The sequence below is a fragment of the Carettochelys insculpta genome, chromosome 4 (genome assembly GCF_033958435.1).
Source record: "Carettochelys insculpta isolate YL-2023 chromosome 4, ASM3395843v1, whole genome shotgun sequence".
Taxonomy (NCBI): Eukaryota; Metazoa; Chordata; order Testudines; family Carettochelyidae; genus Carettochelys; species Carettochelys insculpta.
The window spans coordinates 1881451-1901319 of record NC_134140.1 but is presented as its reverse complement, the minus strand read 5'-3'; the positions used below and the strand labels follow the sequence as shown (position 1 = coordinate 1901319).

Here is a 19869-nt window from a genome sequence, read left to right as displayed (position 1 = left end):
CTTTGGCCCCCTAACTGCCCCCAGCCCCCGGTCTCCCAGCCCCCCTTACCTCCCCCATCCCTCTGCCCCCATAGCTCCCCCAGCTCCCCCAGCCTTTGGCCCCCTAACTGCCCCCAGCCCCCGGGTCCCCCATATCTCCCACACACCCCCTCTGGCCCCGCCCCTTCCGACCCTCGGCCCCGCCCCCGGCTGTCGTTGGCTGCGCGGTTGCCGTTGACACCCCAACCCGAGCTCCTCCCAGGGGCGGAGCCAGGGAGGGGCGGGGCTGCTGGCAGAGTTGTGACGTAGAGCGGCGTGACGCGCTGCCCTCAGCCAACATGGCGGCGGTCGGGGCGGCTTCAGGCTCGGGGCGCTGAGGGCGGAAGCGCGGAGAGTCGGGCCCAGCCAGGCGGGGATCGGGGCCGGCTGCGGCTATGGCCTGTTACACGGCGAACTGGGACCCGCTGGGGGAGGAGGCGTTTTACCGGTCAGTGCCTGGCCTTGCCCCGCCCCCCAACCCTCCCGGTCCCCCCCCCGGCTCCCCCAGCCCCCCAACCCCCCTCCGGCTACCCCAACGCCCCTCCGGCCCCGCCCCCCCAGCCCCACCTGGCTCCCCCAACCTTTCTCCTGCCCCTCCCCCTAGCCCCCCAACCATCCTCTGGCTCCGGCCCCCCCCGGCTCCCCCAGCCCCCCAACCCTCCTCCGGCCCAGCCCCCCAACCCCCCCCCGGCTCCCTCGGTCCCCCCCCCGGCTCCCCCAGCCCCCCAACCCTCCTCCGGCCCAGCCCCCCAACCCCCCTCCGGCTCCCTCGGCCCCCCCCCGGCTCCCCCAGCCCCCCAACCTTCCTCCAGCCCTGCCCCCCAACCCTCCTCCGGCCCCGCCCCCTCATCCCCCCCCACTTCCCCACCCCTCCTCTGGCCCCGGCTCCCCCAGCCCCCCAACCTTCCTCCAGCCCTGCCCCCCCCTCTGCCCCCCCCAGGCCCCCAACCCTTCTCCGGCCTTGCCCAGCCCCTCCAGGCCCCCGGCCCTGCTGTGCTCAGCCCCCCAACCCTCCTCTGTCCCCAGCCCGGCCTCTCACCTCGCAGCCTCGCAACCCTTCCCCACCCACCTTTGGCCCCTTATTTGGCCATCCAGGCCCCGATACCCCCATTGTTTTCTGAGCCCCACATTGTGTCAAGCTCCTTCCGCCTCCCCTCAGCTCCTGGGTCCCCATTGCCCTGACCTCCGCTCTGGTCCCCCCGAGGCTCCGTCACTTGCCCCTGCCCCCAGGCCTCCTTCAGACCCCCAGCCTCCCCTCTGGCCCCTGTGTCCTGAATCCCCCATTGCCTAAGGCTTGGGCACCCCCACACCCTGCGCCTTCCTTCTCCCTTCCCCCCCCCCATGGCTGCAGCCATGGCTTGAGCCACCCCCAAGTGCACCCCTGTCCGGCTTCCTCCCCGTGACGCCCATTTCCAAACGGGCCCCCCAGCCCCGCTTCCCCTTTCGCACGTGTGCTCCAGGCAGGGAGAGGGTGGGTCAGCACCGTACAGGTCTTATCCCCTCCAGCCCAAATTCCCTTTGTGAGCCATCCCAGCCCCAGCCTTACCCTGCCCTTCCTCCCTCCACAGCGTGGGTCTGTCTCCCGTTTCCTCCATGCCCTGGGCTGCCAAGCCGTGAGCCCCACAGGCGCTCTAGCCAATTCTGGCCCCATTTGTGTAACCAGTGGCCAAGGAGGGGTGCTGCTTGCTGGTGGAGACGGGATACTGGCTGGGATGCCCCAGAGCTCCAGCCCAGCCTGGCAATGCCTACGGGGCCCTAGGAGTGAGGCTGTGCCGTAGCAGTTCTGTGTGTGCTTGTGTACAGCTCTCTTGAGCCACCGCCACGCCTGTCATTTGGTTCTGGCTGTTCCCCCTGCTGTGGCAGCAGGGCCAGGAAATCTGTCCAGCCGGTGTCCTCGTGCAGGGCTAAGAAATACTGCACTGAGGAACTGCCTGTCCTTGTACCCTCCACCCCACCACCCAGGCTACCTTGGCAACGGTATTAACCCTCAAAGGAGATTCTGCTCTTCGCTTCAGAGAGACACTTGTGGGGTCAAAATAACGTGAGCGCTCCCAGTCTAGGGAAACACGCAACTCGCTGGAGCCACTATTAGGTGGCTCCATAACTACTCTTGGGGAGCAGTTAGCCAGCCAGTTATCAGTGATTCACAGCTGTGCTGGAGGGGCACGACAAGTGGGGTCTCACATCGGTTCTGGGGCCGGTTCTGTTCAATGTCTTCATCAGCAACTTAGATAATGACACAGCCAATACACGTGTCAGGTCCGTGGATGAGGCCAAGCTGGGAGGGGCTGCAAATGCTTTGGAGCGTGGGATGAAAGTTAGAAATGATCTGGACAAAGCGAAGAAGCGGTCTGAGGCAAACAGGGTGAAGCTTAACAAGGACAAATGCAGAGTGCTGTCCTTGGGGAGAAGTCGTTTTTCTGCTCTGCTTTGGCTGGTGGGATCTCAACGGGAGTAGTGTGTCCTGTTCTGGGCACCACTTTACAGGAAACATGTGGACAAACTGGAGAGAGGAGCAACAAACTTGATTAAAGGTGCTGTGTTGTGCACCTATGAGGGGAGATTGAAAGAACTGGGCTGCTTTAGCTTGGAAAAGAGAAGGCAGAGAGGGGACAAACGTTAACAGCTTCCAAGGACCTAAAAGGGTGTTACAAGGAGGCGGGAGAAGAATTGTTCTCCTGGGCCTCTGAGGATAGAACGAGAAGCAATGGGCTTAAACTGCAGCAAGGGAGGCTTAGGCTGCACGTTAGGAAAACATCCTGTCAGGGTGATTCAGCACGGCAACAAACTGCCTGGGGATGTGGGGGAATCTGCCTCAGTAGAGAGACGTAGGGATGGGTTAGACACACGCCTGGTGGGTGGGTAATAAATGGCCAACCAGCCAGATGCAGTTTGCCAGGGTTAGCCCCAGTGGGCCTCCAACCGTTTCATTTGGATGCTCGCAGCTCCCGTTGGCCATGGTTCAGCATTCCCAGCTAGTGGGACCTGTGGGAAGCGCTGGGAGCCAGATGGCCGCTTCCCAGGGCTCCCATTCGCAGGAAATGGGAAAGCTGGGAAGTGGCCACACCTGGTGTCTGGGGCCTGCCAGGGGCACACCTGACTCGTGGGCTGCATATTGGCCAACCCTGGTCTAGATGGTGCTTGGTGCTGCCGAATTCCAGGGGCTGGACTTGAGCTGTAGAAGGGCCTTCCAGTTCTATGACCTGATGATCCCTTGGGAATCTCTGAGAATTACTGTAATGAATCCATATACTTTAACACGTAAGGCCTCTGTCTTTGTCATCCACAGCCCTACCCCACTGCAATCAGAGAGCTTGGTAAGAGGTGTACACAGAACGTGGTTCACCATCAGTGAAATGCAGCCACCTCTGAGCAGGAGCGAGCCAGCTGACTTACAGCCCTGCTCAGTGCTAGAGAGGGGCTCAAAGCCAGGAGTGAACACACTCCTATTGAAACTGTGGAGGGAACTTAGGGTGGCTAAACCAGGAATTTAACCCTTTCGTATCAGGTACTGGATTTTCCTTGGGCTTTTGTCTGCAGCTATCACTAAGGTGTTCTGTTTAGGGCAGAAACCGCAGCTGCCAGCAGTGAGAGAAAAGGAGGGCCATGTTCTCCGGGCCCTGACGTTGCAGGTGACTCCTAGAAGGGCCATGGAAGAGCTGCTCTCAGACTTGGATCACCTGACCATGGGGCAGCCCGTACATCCTGTCTGTGAGGTGCCTCCCATCTCCTGACTCAGGCCCTGCAAACAATTTGCTCCTTGCTGTGTGCTAGGAGAGAGGACAGAGAGGCCTGGCTCAGGCTGGTAAATGTAATCCCTGGCATAGCAGCTGGGACATAACGGATCCCACATATATTCCAGGGTTTGAACTCTGAGTGTTGTGTGGAATCTGCTGAGCCGTGCTGAGGGAAGGCGCTGCTCGGTGGAACCCGCGTCGATCTCCATTGTTAGTTGCCCTCCCAGCCTCTGGTCTCGTGCTGTAGTGGTTACTGGGTGGCCGGAGAGTCAGCATGCAGCTGGTAGCAGGGCTGGGCCTTGCTGGAGGACTGGCTCCTGAGCCGATGGCTCAGAGGAGCGAGGGGGAGCGTTCAGGTTCCTAACACTTCCTCTCGTCTGTTTGCTTTGCTGCAGGAAGTTTGAGTTGTACAGCATGGCGTGGAACCTGAAGGAGGATCTGCAGGATTGCCTGGTGGCTGCTGCACCTTATGGGGGCCCCATTGGTATGGCCAGGAGAAATAATCCCCCCCCCCCCCCCGCGCGAATGGAGGCAGGCTTGGGGTGTGGGGCATGTGACCTTTGGATGTTCTCATTCTCCAAAAGCTGCTGGGGTGCTCGAAGCCAGGGTGGGGCCTGAGTCTGCAGCAGGTCCCTTTAGATCCCTGACCTCATGTGCCCCTTTCTCTCCTTCGCCCTTCACTCCCCAGGGCAAAGCTCCAGTGCTGGGCTGGGAGCCTTGATTTAAGTCACTGATTTTAGTCATGGTTTAAATCAGCCAGCTGGAAACTTTTTGATTTAAGCCATCCATTCGAATCCTGTTTTGCATTTGTACTTTCTACCAATTGTCTTATTGGTTGGTAGTGTTATTAATTTGTGGCTAAGCTTAGCCCTCAGAGTAAATGTCCTGCTGCTTTTCGCTGACCCTGTGGCTACACTCTGGCTGTATGCATTTAATTAAGCAATTACATTTGCTCGTATTTGTATTTGGACATGTTGTATGATCTTGAATGATGGATGCAGTTCTTGTTTACTGGCTGGTTAATTTTTTGCTTGTGATTTGGCTCCGGCATATTTGTATGGAAATTGACGTTCAATTAAAATACCCAAAACCATTGTTTAATTTTCCTTTAATGAAACAGAAATATCTCATGTGGGGGATACGTAAGAAAAATATCAAAGTTGATCAGATGCATTTTCCATTTACAAGAGATTTTGTTAAACCGTAATAGGCTTGGTCTCCATAGCGCCTGTTTGTCAGGCCTTGGGAATGGTTGACGGGGGGAGATCACTTGATTGTTACCTGTTCTGTTCATTCCCTCTGAAGCACCTTGTATTGGCCGGTGTCAGAAGGTAGGAGACTGGACTGGATGGACCAGTGTGACAAAGGAAAGAAGTACTGTCTAAGTGAACTGAACTGGTTATTTTGGGTTACCAACTTCTCTGGGATCTTAGAACTAGTAGATCTCACCTTCTCCCACCTCATTTTTTCATAGAGTTGAATTGGAAAACAAGCTTTCCTGCTTTTTCAACACCCATCTGGTTTTTTAACTTTGAATGAACAAATCATTGAACTGGGCTAGTTGAATTAACTGAGATGAAGAAAACATTCTCTGCACCTGCTGCCAAAAGCCAGCTGAGCACTTTAGCAAGCACTGGTTCCCAGAGCTCAGCCATCCTCAGTGCTTTGACTTTCTCAAGAACCTCAGCAGCAAAGTGTACTACTTAACATCTTCTGTGTTGTGGAGTCATTTGACTAGGAAGCAGTAAGCTTGGGCCGTAGGTTCTCAGTTTCTACTTTAAGATTTCATAGGTTTAGTTTTTAAAAATAAACTGGTTTCAGTTTTAAAAATCCATTTGATTCATTTATTTTAAGGAAATCATTTTCCCCTGTTTGCCCGGCTTCAAAGTGACGCCCTGCTAGAGTCTCAGTTGGGACGAGGATATTCTAGGCCAGTCTTTGGGCAGAGTGCCTCTCAACTAGACTTCCTGCAGCTTCCTCTGCAGGGTCTGCTGGGGAGAGCCAGGAAGGGAAACTGACCAGACTAGGGCGGCTGTCTGAGCAGAGCTGAGGGGAAAGGGAGGCGGTGTGTGAAATGAAGCGTTCTTACCTGTGCTGCAGGGGAGGCCACTGAGCCTTGTCCTGTTGCAGTCCTGGGGAGCCCAGGGCCTCTTGACAGCCCCCTGAGAGCTGGACGGTTTGGGTTTGAGTTATTGTTTCAGGGCAGATTGTTGCTTGCAGCTTTGCTGAAGAACAACCTCCGGAGGGAGAAGTCCCCCAGTTCCCGACCAGTGCTGGAGATCTACTCGGCCGCAGGCGTGCCCCTGGCCAGCGTTCTGGTGAGTGTGTGGCTTGGCGTGGCCAGCCTGCGCCCGCTCCTGGCAGCACCTGGTCCCAAGGAACGTTCGCTTTGACTTCCTTCCTGCGCCTCCCTCTGAGGTGTCTGTAGGAGCTTGGTGCTGACGGGCCTGCGTCTGGGGCAGAAGGGCTGAGGCACAGGGCTCCCTAGGCTGGGCAGAAGCAAGAGGGTGTGTTGTGGTACTTGCCTCCAGCAGTGGGCAAGGCCGGGTGCCAGTTGTGCCCTGGTGTCTCGGGGAGGGCGGGACACAGCCTGATGGCCCTGCAGCACTCAGGAGGGTGGATTGTCCGGATGTTAGCTGCTGTTTGTTTCCAGGGAAGCCCACAATGCACTAGACACCAAATGCAGCTACAGGCAGGGTTGGAGCTTTCAGCCAGGTGGGCGAGCGCAAAAGACAGTGTCTCTGCCACTGCCATCCGGAGAGGTCTGGGGCTAGTCATTTAGCATCTCAGTGTCTCGCTTCCCTGTCTGTCTGGTCTGTGCTGATTTTGATGCTCTTGGGCCTGGGCTGTTTCTGGCTGGGTGCATAGTAGGGCCCCAGTCTGAGATGGATCCCTGAAGTGCTTCTGTGACAGTGGAGGAATACCAGGTCTGGGTCTGAGCAGTGATGGTGACAGAGACTGGGGAGGGCCTGGCCTTGGGAAGTTGGTGCCCTGGAGGAAACGGGCTGTGATGGAGGGAAGAGGATGGGGAGGATCAGCAGTGAAAGGACGAAAGGTGCGGCTGCTTTAGGGAGATGCTGAGGGGAAAAGGAAGGGGCCTGGGCAATGGTCCCTGTAATTTTTTCCCATCAGTGCATGGAATAAATTTTGTTACATGCACCGAGGCATGTGCAGATGTGTGCCACTGGGGAAACAGGCTGCTGGCTGTGGGTGATCCGCTGGGCAGCCCATGAGTCTCTCCTGGGCGGCTGCCCCAGCGCTCAGCTTCCAGGGAACCTGGGCCCATGGGCCCTGTGGAGATTGGGAACGCCGGGGGGTGGAGTCGTGACGGGTACGATGGATGGGGCTGAGCAGGGGAGGCTGGAGGGCCAGAGAGGTGGCTTGTGGCTCCTGCTGAGCTGCGTTGGCCAGGGTGCGTTCTGCGGCGTAGCTGCAGGGTTTCCTGTGGCTGGGGGACGTGCCGCCCGACAGCAGCGTGACTGATGTGCCGGTGTGGCTCTGCCCTTGCCTGCAGTGGAAGAGTGGCCAGGTGGTGCAGCTGGGCTGGACGGCCAGTGAGGACCTGCTCTGCATCCAGGAGGACGGCTCCGTCCTCATCTACAACCTCTTCTGCGAGTTCCAGCGACACTTCAGCATGGGGAACGTGAGTGCGGCGGGGTGGGCGGTTCTTATCCTCACTGTCCGGGTGCAGGGGACCCGCCCCCATCACACTTGGGCTGCGACCTGGCCTGAGGGACCCGCAGGCACTGCCAGCATGTGTGGGTCCCACTCACCTGGGAACATGGCAGAGGAAAGAGCTGTGAGCTCCTTCGGCTGGGCTGGGCTGGGCGGCATCCCTTGGCAGGGGCCTCTTCTGAGGAGACGGGGTGGAGCTGGGAATGTGGGTGCAAAGGGCATCCCTGCAGTGCTTCATGTGAGCCCGGGCAGTGCCAGGCTGCTGGGAGCCTGCTGGGGCTGGGATCTCCCCACCTCTCGCCCTGGGGCTGTGGTAATGGGAGTTAGCTGCCAGCCGTGGAGACAAGGCCTCAGGCCTAATGGCACTGGCGCCAGGGGCTGGCTAGCGGGTGCTCGGTAGCAGCAGTGCAGGCCATGACCATGGCTCAGAGCGCACGGCAGAGCGTGAGCCAGCCCTGGCCATAGCTTGGGCCTGGTTGTTGGCCCTAGTGGTGGTCCTGGCGCTCTGTGTGACCGTCTCTAGCCCGGCACCGACTGCCCTGTCTCCCGGCTCAGGAGGTGCTGCAGAACCACGTGCGGGAGGCGAAGGTTTTCCACACGCAATACGGCACGGGGGTGGCCATCCTCACCGGTGCGCACCGCTTCTCCCTCACCACCAATATCATCGACCTCAAGCTGCGCCGGATGCCGGAGGTGCCAGGTACGCTGCCCGCCCCAACCCACCCACCCTTCCCTCCTGCCTGGGCCAGGACCTGACACCACCCCACTCTCCGCAGGGCTGCAGAAGCCGCCCTCCTGCTGGGCTGTCCTGTCGCAGGACAGAGTGACCCTCGTCCTGTTAGCCATCGGCCAGGACCTCTACCTCCTGGACAACACGTCCTGCTCTGTGGTGGTGAGTGAGCCAGGGGAAGGGTTACCTCTCCGAATAGCCCTGCCCTCCCCTGTGCACACGCCCTAGGGGCTCTGGTGTGTTTGGGACCCAGGCCGCGTCCTGCTGAGCTGCTGCTGTGTTCATCTGTTCCTCGAGCCTTCTGTCTTGTTCTCTCTGGGCTGCAGACTCCACCGGGAATGAGCCCCCAGGCCGGTGCCTACCTGCAGATGGCAGTGTCCTTCACCTACCGCTACCTGGCCCTGTTCACTGACACCGGCTACCTCTGGATGGGGACGGCCTCGCTGAAGGTGAGAGCTGCCCCTCCTGGCCACTAGGCTGCATGTGTCGGGGGCTGGCAGACAGCTGCTGCCCTCTGGGTTCTGGACTCCTGGGTGGTGCAAGCGGCTGGGACTGACCTGGCCTCAGCTGGGAGGTGCTGGCTGTGATCCAGGGCAAGGCTCTGCTCCCCAGGCGGCTCCCACATGCCTGTGGGGTGTAGACAGCGCGGCAGTGCTAGAGGCCAGCCCAGTGTGGCATCTGCTGCTGGGAGATTCCTGCAGCTGCCCCGACGGAAGCTCCCAATGCTCCTGCCTGAGCTGGGCTTGTCCCCCCACTGCACCTCCCTGTCCATCATCTCTTCCTGCAGGAGAAGCTGGGTGAATTCAGCTGCGACATCCGAGCTCCGCCCAGGCAGATGGTGTGGTAAGCGGGGCTCATTTTCTCCCCTCTGGGGCGCTGGCCTGGAGCACGCTTACCCCGCCAGCAAAGGCCCCTCTAACCGTCCTGCCTGTGCCATGCGCCCCACGAATAGAAGCACGCTGGGCGCCCAGCTCTTCAGCCGGGCGGCCGCCCACGCACTCTGCTGCCTGCATGGCTGTGGGTTGCCCGAGACTGGCTGGCAGGGGAGATGTGGAACTCCTGCGGCGTGGCAGGGCTGGGCTCTGGCAGCGTGGCTGCGCCAGGCGCGGGAGTTTGGCCGAGAGGGGCTGTGGCGCTGGGCACAGCCATGCTCCAGTTTCTCCTCTCGTTGGGCCAGGTGCGCGCGCCCCCGGAGCAAGCAGCGTGCTGTGGTGGTGGCCTGGGATCGCCGGCTCCTGGTGGCTGGGCACTCCAAGGAGTGCATTCAGTATCCTTTGGGGGTGCGCAGCGGTGGGCGGGGCAGGCCCTGGGTGTGTGGGGGGGGGGGGGGCGCAGTGGCGGGGCAGGCCCTGGGTCGGGGCGGGGGGGCGCAGCGGCAGGGCGGGGCAGGTCCTGGGTGTGGGGGCAGGGTCCTAGGTCTGGCTGCTCTCTGGGCAGGGCGCTGTGGATCCTTAGTGCAACGCGCAGGTTTGTGCTGGATGAAGATTCCTACCTGGTGCCGGAGCTGGATGGCGTGAGGATCTTCTCTCGCACCACGCACGAGTTCCTGCACGAGATCCCTGGTGAGCCGGCGTGCGCGTGCCATGGGCTGCGCGTTTCTCCAATGGCAAAGCCAGGGAGGGAGCAGAGGCTGTGCTGAGGGCTCATCCGGGGTCCTGAGCAGCTGGGCGCTGCCGCGGCTGGCCCTGGAAGGGAGGGAGAAGGCAGGAAACGCGCCTCTGCTCCCCCATGCCGAGTGTGGAGCAGCTCCTGTTCCTGGCGCCTCCCATCCTGGGTTTCTGTGCAGCCCTGCGGCCCCTGCCCTGCCCTGCCCCTCCACCTGTGTGCAGCACCCAGCTCCTCTAGGCTTCGCCCGCTCCTGGCAGCTGAAGCTGCAGCCGGTGCCTGCTGCCTCTCTGCGCCCCAAGCTGGGTGTCTCTGGGAGGTGCCATCCCCTGCCAGGCAGCCACTCTGCCCTGCGGGGTCCCTGGGGAGAGCCCAGGTTTCCTCCCTGGTGGTGCAAAGCTGCAGCCTGGTGCTGCCTCCCCAGGAGCCAGGTGCCCTCACTGCCTCCCGGCGCTGTGGGGTGCAGAGAGCCCTCAGGGCTTTCCCCTCCCAAAGGGTTGGTGGGAACACGCCGGGGGACGGGATTGCAGCAGGTCCAGTGGAGAAGACCCTGGGCTGGAAGTGAGGGCCCCAGGGCTGGTCTCCAGCTCCACCCTGGGTTTGCTGGGTGCCTTTAGGCAAGTCCCTTCGCCAGTCTGTGCCTCAGTTTCCTCATCTTTGAAATGGGGCTGTTGGGACCTACGTTGCTCCTGAGGTGTGCATGGGTGTGGGTGGGGCCCAGGCTGGGGCAGCACCTGAGGGCGCGTTGCTCTCGTTTCAGAGGCCAGTGAGGAGATCTTTAAGATCGCTTCGATGGCGCCTGGGGCTCTCCTGCTGGAAGCACAGCGAGAGTACGAGGTAAGGGGCGCTGCTCCGGCTGCGGCACCTGACTCTCTCTCTCTCCTGGGCGGCTCTCGAGCGGTCGCTGATGGGGAACCCTGCTGGTGACACGCGAGATGCACCTCGTGGCCGGCAGAGGGGCAAGGCCCAGCTGGCTCGGTGGCACTGCGAAATGCTGACACGACTCCCTGAGCTGGCCCTGGCAGGGCATTCCCACCCTGCGCCCCTGGAGCGCTGTGGCTCCTGAGTTCTGCCCTGGCTCTCCCAGGCAGCGTCCCCAGCGGGAATCCCCACGCCCGTCGCCTTGGCCCCGGTGCATCCCAGAGGAATGGGGCTGCCTGTGCCCCGTTGCCTGACTCCTCGCACCCCAGCCATGGCTGGTATTTGCTGTGCGTTGCTGGAGCCAGGTGGGAATGGGCCCGTGTGCCTGCCTCACCAACGGGGGTGGGCATCCCCTTTTCTCTGCTTGCTCTGACCTGTGTCCCTGTGTGGAATAAATTTTTCGATGTGCAGTGAGGCCTGTTCAGATGTGCACCGCTAGCATAAACACAAACGGCGCTGCGGGTGCTCTGGTAATCTGCTGGGCGGCATTTGAATCTCTCCCTGGCAGCTGCCCAGGCGCTTAGCTTCCAAGGCACACTGGCTCTGACAGCCTGGAGACAGGCCACACAGGGACTAGAGCCCAGCTGAGCTGAGTGGGGCCCCCGGCCCCTTGGTAGGCCCTTGTGGTTGCTGGCCGCGCCCGGCGCAGGTAGCAGCAGTAGACGTGGCTCCTGTGTCTCAGGTGCCTGAGCTGACCCTGGCTCTGTCGCCCCGCAGAAGGAGAGCCAGAAGGCGGACGAGTACCTGTGGGAGATCAAGGACCAGAAGCTGCTTGCGGAGGCGGTGCGGCAGTGCATCGAGGCAGCCTGCTACGAGCACGAGCCGGAAACCCAGAAGTCCCTGCTCCGGGTGGGCAGCTGGGCTCGGCTGGGGTGGGGGGTGGGCCTCACTGCCTGACGGCTCCCTGAACGCGGCACATCTCTGTCTGCAGGCCGCCTCCTTCGGAAAGTGCTTCCTGGACAAGTTCCCCCCAGAGAGCTTCGTGCGGACGTGCCGGGACCTGCGGGTGCTGAACGCCATCAGGGACTATCAGATCGGCATGCCCCTGACCTTCGCCCAGTATCCTCTGCTGGCACAGGAGGTGCTGCGGGGGGCAGGCCAGCTCCGCGGGCTGTGTGGGGTGGGGCCCAAAGCCTCGCTGCTCTGCAAGCAGCAGTTACACCTGGGAGGCGTTGGGCCCTGGGCGCAGGAGGCCGGGGTCTCGCTCCCTGTGTGCAGTGGGGGCGAGGACCCCGGCTGGCTCTGGCTCACAGGCCGAGGGACTAACGCTCCCAGGTGTGGGACAGGCACTCACATGGCGCTGACACATGCCCTGTGCTACAGTCCCACCAGCTCGGCTGTGGGCACCCTTGCCCCCAGCCCCGGGCACCCTTGCCCCCAGCCCCAGCCACCCTGCCTGGGGCGCACAGCGGTCCCTCTCCTTCGAGCGGTGATCCCTGGTGGTCCCGGCCGCCAGCATGGGGCCGTGCCGAGCCAGAGGTCGGACTAGGGGGCCCTTCTGGCCTGGCACGGCGGGAGGAGGCCGTGGTGGCTCCCCGTGGGGAGGGCTGGAGCTCGCCCCACAGAGTTCAGCCCACGCTGCTTCGTCTCGTGCTGCTCCTTGACGGGTGCTGCAGATACAAGCAGCTCACCATAGAAGTGCTGCTGGACAGGTAACTGCCCCTCCTGGCCACGTGTGGGACCTCCCTCCAGCTAGGGCCACGGGAGCCCCGGCCCTGCCGGTCACTCAGCCCCCTCCCTGCACCCGTCCCTCCAGGTGTCATCTCCAGCCTTGCTGAGCTCTGTTGGGCCAGCGCTGCTGCTGCCTGGCTCGCCTGCCCCATTGCTCACCGCAGCTTCGCAGCGCTCCCGGTGAGGTCCTGCGCCTCCCCAGGCAGTGACGTCCTGGGCACTGGTGGGCCGCCTGTGCCCTCTGTGCTTGGCGGCTTTCCCCAGACCGCTCCGTCCCATAGACGCGTGGGAGGTGTCGCTCTTTCCAGCAGTGGGAGCCTCTCGGCAGCCCTCGCGGGGCTGTATCTGGCCTCTAGCGGTCTGGCCCTGTCCCGGCTGTAGCGGGCCAAGGGGCCCTGGTGTCATGGCACCCTTTTTGCGGCCACTGGCCCACTGGGAAGGACCTGGACTTCTCCCAGGGAGGCCTTCAAACAGCTGCTGGTGGTGGCGACACGGGTCTGCTGTGTCTTGCTGACAGCCTGAATGGTGCCAGAGGAGATGGCCCTGGCTGGTCTGTGCTGGGCAGCTGCCCAGCCCCACCCGCTCTGCAGTGGGGCCTGGGGCAGGGTGATGGTCTGTGCAGCCCTGCGTGTCACTAACTGAAGATAAACAGCATTGAAATCCTGGGGCTGCCTGCCCCACTGCCAGGCCGCCCCTCGCCCCGGCCCCCCAGCTGTGTGTGCCCTTCCTGGTCCTTGCCGTGGGCTTGCTCCCCTTTGCCCGGCACAGCTTCTCCCTCGCGGGTCCGGCTGCCGGGGACCTTCCCCCCAGTGTGAGGCAAGGAGGCGCTGCCCTAACTTCCTCCATGTCCTGCGTGGAACTGGTGGCTCCCGCCTGCCGGTGCCTGGGGCAGGTGGGTGGGGCGTGGCAGGGAAGGGCTCTGGGAGCTGGCTGCTGGCGCTCTCCCCTGGGCCGTGTGACTCTCCTTGTCCCACGGCAGGTTAGTTCTGCGAAGGCTCTATCCCCTCGCCATCAAAATCTGCGAGTACCTGCGCCTCTCGGAGTTCCAGGGCGTGAGCAGGATACTGGCTCACTGGGCCTGCTACAAGGTAGGTGGGGCGGCAGGAGCTGGGGCAGCCCTGGGGGCCAAGAGCTGGGCCCAGACCTGCCTCCTGCCCTCAGGTGCAGCAGAAGGACAAGTCGGACGAGGAGGTTGCCCAGGCCATCAACCAGAAGCTGGGCGACACCCCGGGCATTTCGTACTCGGAGATCGCTGCCCGGGCCTACGACTGTGGCAGGACAGAGCTGGCCATTAAGGTGTGTGTGTTGCGGGAGAGGGCTGGCAGCTCCCGAGCACACGGCACCTGGCCCGGGTGACCTTGTTTGGGCTCCACCCGTGGGCTACAGCTCCAGGCAGGGGCCTCTCCTGCCCCACGGAGGAGCCCCCCAGAGCGCAGGGCTGGCGTTCTGTGGGCACCCGAGGCCTGTGCACTGATGGGCTCTCTTGGGCGCAGCTGCTGGAGTATGAGCCCAGGTCGGGGGAGCAGGTCCCGCTGCTGCTGAAGATGAAGAAGAGCCAGCTGGCCCTGAACAAAGCCATTGAGAGCGGAGACACGGACCTGGGTACGGCTGGGGGGCTCCAGCGGCTCTGGGACCTGAGTGGGGCCCATTCACACCCCAAACCCGCCAGCAGGATCAGGCCCCTTGTGGCCCCAGTCCCTCCGCAGTGTGTGCTGGTTGGGGGACTGCCCCCTCCGTGCCCTGAGCAGCTTAAGGCCCAGCTGAACCCTGTGAGAGATGCAGGCTCTAGAACCGGCTAAGGGCAGGCTGGCCTGGCCCTGGGGACGTGCCTGCACCCACAGCCCCCGCCCCCCAACGCCCGCCCTCCGCCCGGCGCTCGCCCTCGTGCTGCACCCGCAGCCCCCGCCCCGCCCAGCGCCTGCTCTTGGCCCGGCGCGCGCCCTCGTGCTGCACCCGCAGCCCCCAACGCCCGCCCTCGGCCCGGCGCCCGCCCTCGTGCTGCACCCGCAGCCCCCACCCTGCCCAGCGCCTGCTCTCGGCCCGGCGCCCGCCCTCGTGCTGCACCCACAGCCCCTAACACCCACTCTCTGCCCAGCGTACACGGTCGTGCTGCACCTGAAGAACGAACTGAATCGGGGCACTTTCTTCATGACTCTGCAGAAGCAGCCGGTGGCGCTGAGCCTCTACCGCCAGGTGAGAGCCTCCCCCAGCGCCCGTTAGCAGTGGGCTCCCGCGTGTCGGCCTGCGTTGCCCGCCGGCGCCCCTGCTAGCGGTGGCAGCGTGGTGCAGTGGGCCAGCAGGGACGACCCTGCCGCACTGGGGGGCTGGTGAGCGGGGTCTCCCTGGCACGAGCCCATTGCCCCGCGTGGGCAGGGCCCAGCTGTAACGCTGCACCGCGTGTCCCAGTTCTGCAAGCACCAGGAGCTGGAGACGCTCAAGGACCTGTACAACCAGGACGACGATCACCAGGAGCTCGGGAACTTCCATGTGCACTCAAGCTACTCCAGTGAGAAGGTGGGTGCACTGGGGGGGCGGGCAGCCTCTGCTCCCCTTGTGGCAACAAAGGAACGGCTCCCTGTGAGCCGGGCACCGGCTGGGCCCAGGCTTGCCAGCTGTGCAGGCAGAGGGTGAACTGGTGCGGAGGAATAAAGATGCACTGGGATGGCAGATGCCCTCCGGGGCACTTACTCCCTGGGTGTGGGGGGCAGGGGAAGGGCTCGGGGCCTGGCATTAAGGAGAGACTGGCTCCTGGCAGTGGGGGGGTCGGGTGGGGGGGTCGGGCGCTGGCTCCTGGTGGTTGGGGGGAGTCGGGCGCTGGCTCCCAGCAGTGGAGGGGTTGGGGGGGGGGTCGGATGCTGGCTCCCAGCAGCAGGAGGGGTCGGGTGGGGGGAGTCGGGCACTGGCTCCTGGTGGTGGGGGGAAGCCAGAGGCTGCTCGTGGGTTCCGGGGGATCAGCGGGAAGATGAGGAGGTTCTTTCCCCAACACTGCCTTGTCCTTTCCCAGGAGCTGGGGGCTGGCCATGCAGAACTGTCCTCCCCCTGAGGCTGAGGCCCCCGGCCTGGAGCACGTCCCTCCTCTACCGCTCCCTGTGCGGAGGAAGGGTGCGGGGGAGCAGCCGAGCCCCTCCCCTCCCCTCCAGGGGCCAAGCTGGTGGGGCTGGGCCGGGGGGGTGGGCGAGACCCATAGGACGGGGCTTCCATCGGGCTGTTCTGTGCCTGGTGCGTCAAACACGCTGGAGTCTCCGGGGATCCCCCCGCCCACTCTCTTTGCTCTCCTGGCTGGTGGCATTTGCCAGGAGGCTGGAGCCACTGAGGCGAGTTTCCCTGCTCTGGGCTCTCCCCGGAGTTCCTTGAGTGAGCAGCCCTGGTCACAGGTCGTCTGCTGCTCGGTGGGGCTGGGCCGGGGCAGGGGGCTCCCAGCCCTGCTCCTGCTCCTGGGACATGGGTGAGCACTGCCGAGCTGGGACCCGCTGTTTGTCACAAGGCCTGAGCCGTGGGTACGGGCCCCTGGCCTGTGGGAAATGTGGCTGGCTCAGGCAGCCGTCCTGCTGGGCGTGGGGGGCAGGGAGCCTGTGCCTAGCCCCACAATCTCCGTCCCTTCCAGAGGCTTGAGGGGCGCCTGGCGGCCCTGCAGAACGCGGTGGATGAGTACTACAAGGCCAAGAACGAGTTTGCTGCCAAGGTGAGCGTGGCTGGGTGAGCTGGCAGGAGCCCGGGGGTGTCTCCTGCTGTGGCTGGGAGCACCGCTCGGCACCGCCAGCTGGGGACCCAGCAGCAGGGGCTGAGGAAGCTGCATGGTCTGGTTCAAACAGCCCATGGTGATGAAGGGCTGTGGAATAAAATGGGCTGGGGAACCACCTTCTTTGGTCCTGGGCTGGGTAGAGCCCAGCCCCTCCCGGCCTTCCCTAGGCAGCCCTGGGGGAGCCAGCAGGGGTGGGGCTGTCTCACTTGAAGAGCCCGCGGGGCCCCTGGTGTGAGGCCCAGCCCCTGGAGTCCTGGTCTTTCCTCCACAGGCGACAGAGGAGCAGATCAAACTGCTGCGCATGCAGCGTCGCTTGCAGGACGACCTGGACAAGCCCTACGTGGACTACTCCCTGCACGACACGGTCTACAGCCTCATCCTGGAGGGCAGCCACAAGCGGGCGGAGCAGCTGTACCGCGAGTTCCGAATCCCCGACAAGAGGTCAGAGGAGCCTCCGCACCCGGACGCCTCCTGACAGGGGCTGGGGCAGTTGGCTGCGCTGGCAGCTCTGGAGACGGCTGGCCTGTGTGTATCACCACCTGGACAGCAGCTGTGGGGTTCCCCACTTGGGATGGGTGTCCAGTGCTGCTCCCGTAGGGCTGAGCAGCTGCACTTCAGCATCCGCCCTCGGTGCTGCGCCTGGCCCTGGGGGGAAATGCCAGTTGGGTGACCGGACCTTGCGTTGTTTGCCACATTGGCACAGTGCCCGGGGGATGAGTTGCAGGCCAGGACCATTGTGCCAGACGCTGCACAAACAGACAGGACTTTCAGACTAGGCGGAAGACGCCAGCTGGACACAGACAGCCGGGGAGTACAGGGAGATGCCACCATGTCGCTCAGGACAAGGAACAGCCTTGCTGGGTGACACGGGCTGGCTGCGTACACAGCCCCACGTTGCCAGCACTCTGGGTGGGACCTGTCGGCCTGGGCTGCTGCCCAGCATTGGTGACAAGACAGCGCAGGTTTGCTGTGGGGCCAGGCTGGTGAGCCAGGTAGTGCCAGCCGCTGGAGCTGGACTCAGCAGATCTTGGGGGGTGGGGGATTAAACTGGTTCATCTGATTGCCCCAGTAAGAGCCAGGAGGGGTCTGCTCCCCAGGTTCTGGTGGCTGAAGGTCAGTGCCCTGGCTGAGCGGGCTGACTGGGAGGAGCTGGAGAAGTTTTCCAAGAGTAAGAAGTCGCCCATTGGGTACCTGGTAAGAGGTCCTCTTTGCTGGAAGGGCCCTGCCCCGGCTCGCTACCAGCTGTCTGTTGCTAGCACAGGTGCCTCAGACAGGGCGATGGGCTCCCCAGCTGGGAAGGGGGAGCTGAGAGCTGAACTCAGGCTGGCAGGGAACCCCACAGCCACCTCTGGCCAGCTCCAACCCAGCATTGGTAGATCCATTGGGTCGCCCCACTGTGGGACCCTGGAAGTCTCGTCCAGGTCTCAGTACTGTTCCACCAGCCCAGCTGCTGGGCCCCACAGAACACCGCCAGGCCAGGGCAGGGGTTGGGGGGGCAGCTGAGCCTGCTGTTGTCGCCGACTCCCGTCTCCCTCGCTCCCCACACCAGCCCTTTGTCGAAATCTGCATGAAGCATCACAGCCGCCACGAGGCCAGGAAGTACGCTGCCCGCGTGAGCCCGGAGCAGAGGGTCAAGGCCCACGTCCTAGTAGGGTACGGCCGCTGGCGCGAGAAGGGGGCGTGGCCCTGCTGTGTGCCACCGCTCCTCAGGAGAGCTGCAGGGGCAGCACGGCCCAGCCGGAGCCTGAGCTCAAGACGTCTGTGCGTGCTGCCTGCTGTGACCCCTCGGGGAAGGGGCGCTGCTCCCAGCAGGGGGAGTGCCTTTCAGAGCGCTGGTGACTAGCCCCTTGTCCTGCGGGGCGGCCAGAGGGTTGGGCTCAGGGTGCCCCGTGGGATGGGGACAGGCAGGCAGCCAAGCCAGGTGCCAGGTTTTAGGAGCAGGAAAACGCCCACCTCTTGCAGAGGAGGCGGAGGTGGTGGCGGCGGCGGGGCTGTCCTCAGCTGAGCTTCCTGTCCCTGAGTGCTCGGAGCCGGTGTGCACAGCACGGGACTGGCCGTGTCCCTGGGGTGGGATCGTGCACCCCATTGTACGAGCATCCCCCAGCTGTGAGATCACCTGCTGTGGCAGGGTGCTGTGGGGGCTGGGATGGGGGGGGTGCCACAGCAGAAGGGATCTCGGGGTGAACACCTGCTGAGAGCAGGAGGGATGGCCCAACTCACTGTATTTCTAGGCCTAGCACCTCATCCACGAGGCTTTGGTCCCTCTGCCCCAGCCCGAGTGCACCGTGGGGCAGCAGAGTTCACAACCTGCCCTTAGAGGCTGGCTGCCCCAGGGCACTGAGGGCTCAGCTCCTGCCTGAGGCTGACTGTCCCATCCCTCCCTTACTGGCAGAGAGCTGGACCAAGCTGCCGATGCTGCCATCGAGCACAAGAGTGAGACTGAGATGAACCTCGTTCTGTCCAAGTGCACCGCAGCCACCGACTCCTCCATCGCAGAGAAGATCAACCGGGCAAAAGCTCAGATCCTAAAGAAATGACCCGGCCTCATGGGCACCGGCTGTGTGCTCCCAGCTGTGTGCTCCTCACCCTCTGGAAGGCCCTGGCTACGGCCTTTTCACCCATGCAGATCCCGCCCAGGTCCAGCTGGGGCCCTTAGGTGGCAGCACTGGTGCCTGCTGCAGCTCTGGGAGCTGGGCTGCGGGAGCAGAACTTGCATGCCACGTTACTGGGCAGCTGGTCACCCTGCTGCAGCTCTGACCAGGAGCTGACTGCCCCTCCTGCTTGGCCCCTTGAGGGAGCTTTATCCCTGCCCTGGGTAGCTGCACGTATCCGCCTCCACCCCCCCACCCCCAAGCCTGAACCAGCAGCTCCCCTACAGCCGGTTCTGCCTCTTGCTGGGCCAGCGCCACCCACCTCTCTGCAGCCACAGCTTCTCTGAGCACGAGAGCTGAGGCAGCAGCCCCTGTCCAGCAGCTGTACCACCTCCCCGTCCTGGGGCTGGGGGGGAGACCGGCCCAGCAGGGGTGGCTGAAAACGACTGCTGGGGGCATGGGTGTCTGGACTGGCGGGTAGGGGAATGGCCTGTGATGCTGTAACCTTCGTGAGAGTAAATAAATGGCTGAGACCCCTCCCTGTGTTTTGCCTGCTGCTGCCCGCTGGGAGAAGCTGGGGTTTGCTCAGGCACCTGTCCCTGGTGGGGCATCTTCCCAGCTGGGGAGTGACGTCTTCCCGCCATGCTGCAAGCAGAGAGTGCCACCCTGCTCTCTGCTAGCCAGGAAGTCGGGGGGGAGAGCTGCAGCCCTGTGCTGTGTGGGGTTTCCTTGAGGGATGGGTGGGGGGCAGTGATGCTGGGTTAGGGGCAGCCTTGTCCTCCCCTCCCTGCTTTGCAGCCCTGGTGTGCTCACAGAGCTACTTCCAGTTCCCTGGGGTTAGGGTCAGGCAGGTGAGGGTGGCCACTTGCTCCTCCTTGTCCTCCAGCCTTGCTTGAGCCTGCAGGGAGAGGGAGGGATGGCTCAACTCACCCTGTATTTCTCCCCACTCCCAAGGGGGGGAAGGGGGCACTTGCTCCATGACCCTGTCTGACAGCAGTACCGGGCAAATTACTGGAGATGACAGTAAAGAATAAAACTGTCAGACACCTACATGAATGTAGTTTGACAGGGAAAGGTCAACGTGGTTTCTGTGCAGGGAAATCAGGCCTTAGTCGTCTGCTAGTTTTTCTGAGGGGATGAAAAGCATGTGGACAAGGGGGACCCAGTGGCTATAGTGTA

General features: G+C 63.0%; 1 protein-coding gene across 1 annotated transcript; it reads left to right on the top strand.

The window, feature by feature from the left end:
* Positions 1 to 308: 308 nt before the first annotated feature.
* Positions 309 to 19221, top strand: VPS16 (VPS16 core subunit of CORVET and HOPS complexes). The gene is made up of 24 exons (XM_074992162.1): positions 309 to 466; positions 4151 to 4239; positions 5976 to 6073; positions 7270 to 7398; positions 7986 to 8130; positions 8207 to 8322; positions 8487 to 8609; positions 8948 to 9003; positions 9338 to 9427; positions 9628 to 9722; positions 10526 to 10602; positions 11404 to 11535; positions 11618 to 11745; positions 12303 to 12338; positions 13337 to 13445; positions 13519 to 13653; positions 13851 to 13959; positions 14453 to 14550; positions 14764 to 14871; positions 15962 to 16039; positions 16371 to 16540; positions 17197 to 17293; positions 17649 to 17752; positions 18492 to 19221. The coding sequence occupies exons 1-24, from the start codon at positions 414 to 416 to the stop codon at positions 18634 to 18636; spliced, it is 2520 nt and encodes an 839-aa protein (XP_074848263.1). The 5' UTR covers positions 309 to 413; the 3' UTR covers positions 18637 to 19221.
* Positions 19222 to 19869: the final 648 nt, after the last annotated feature.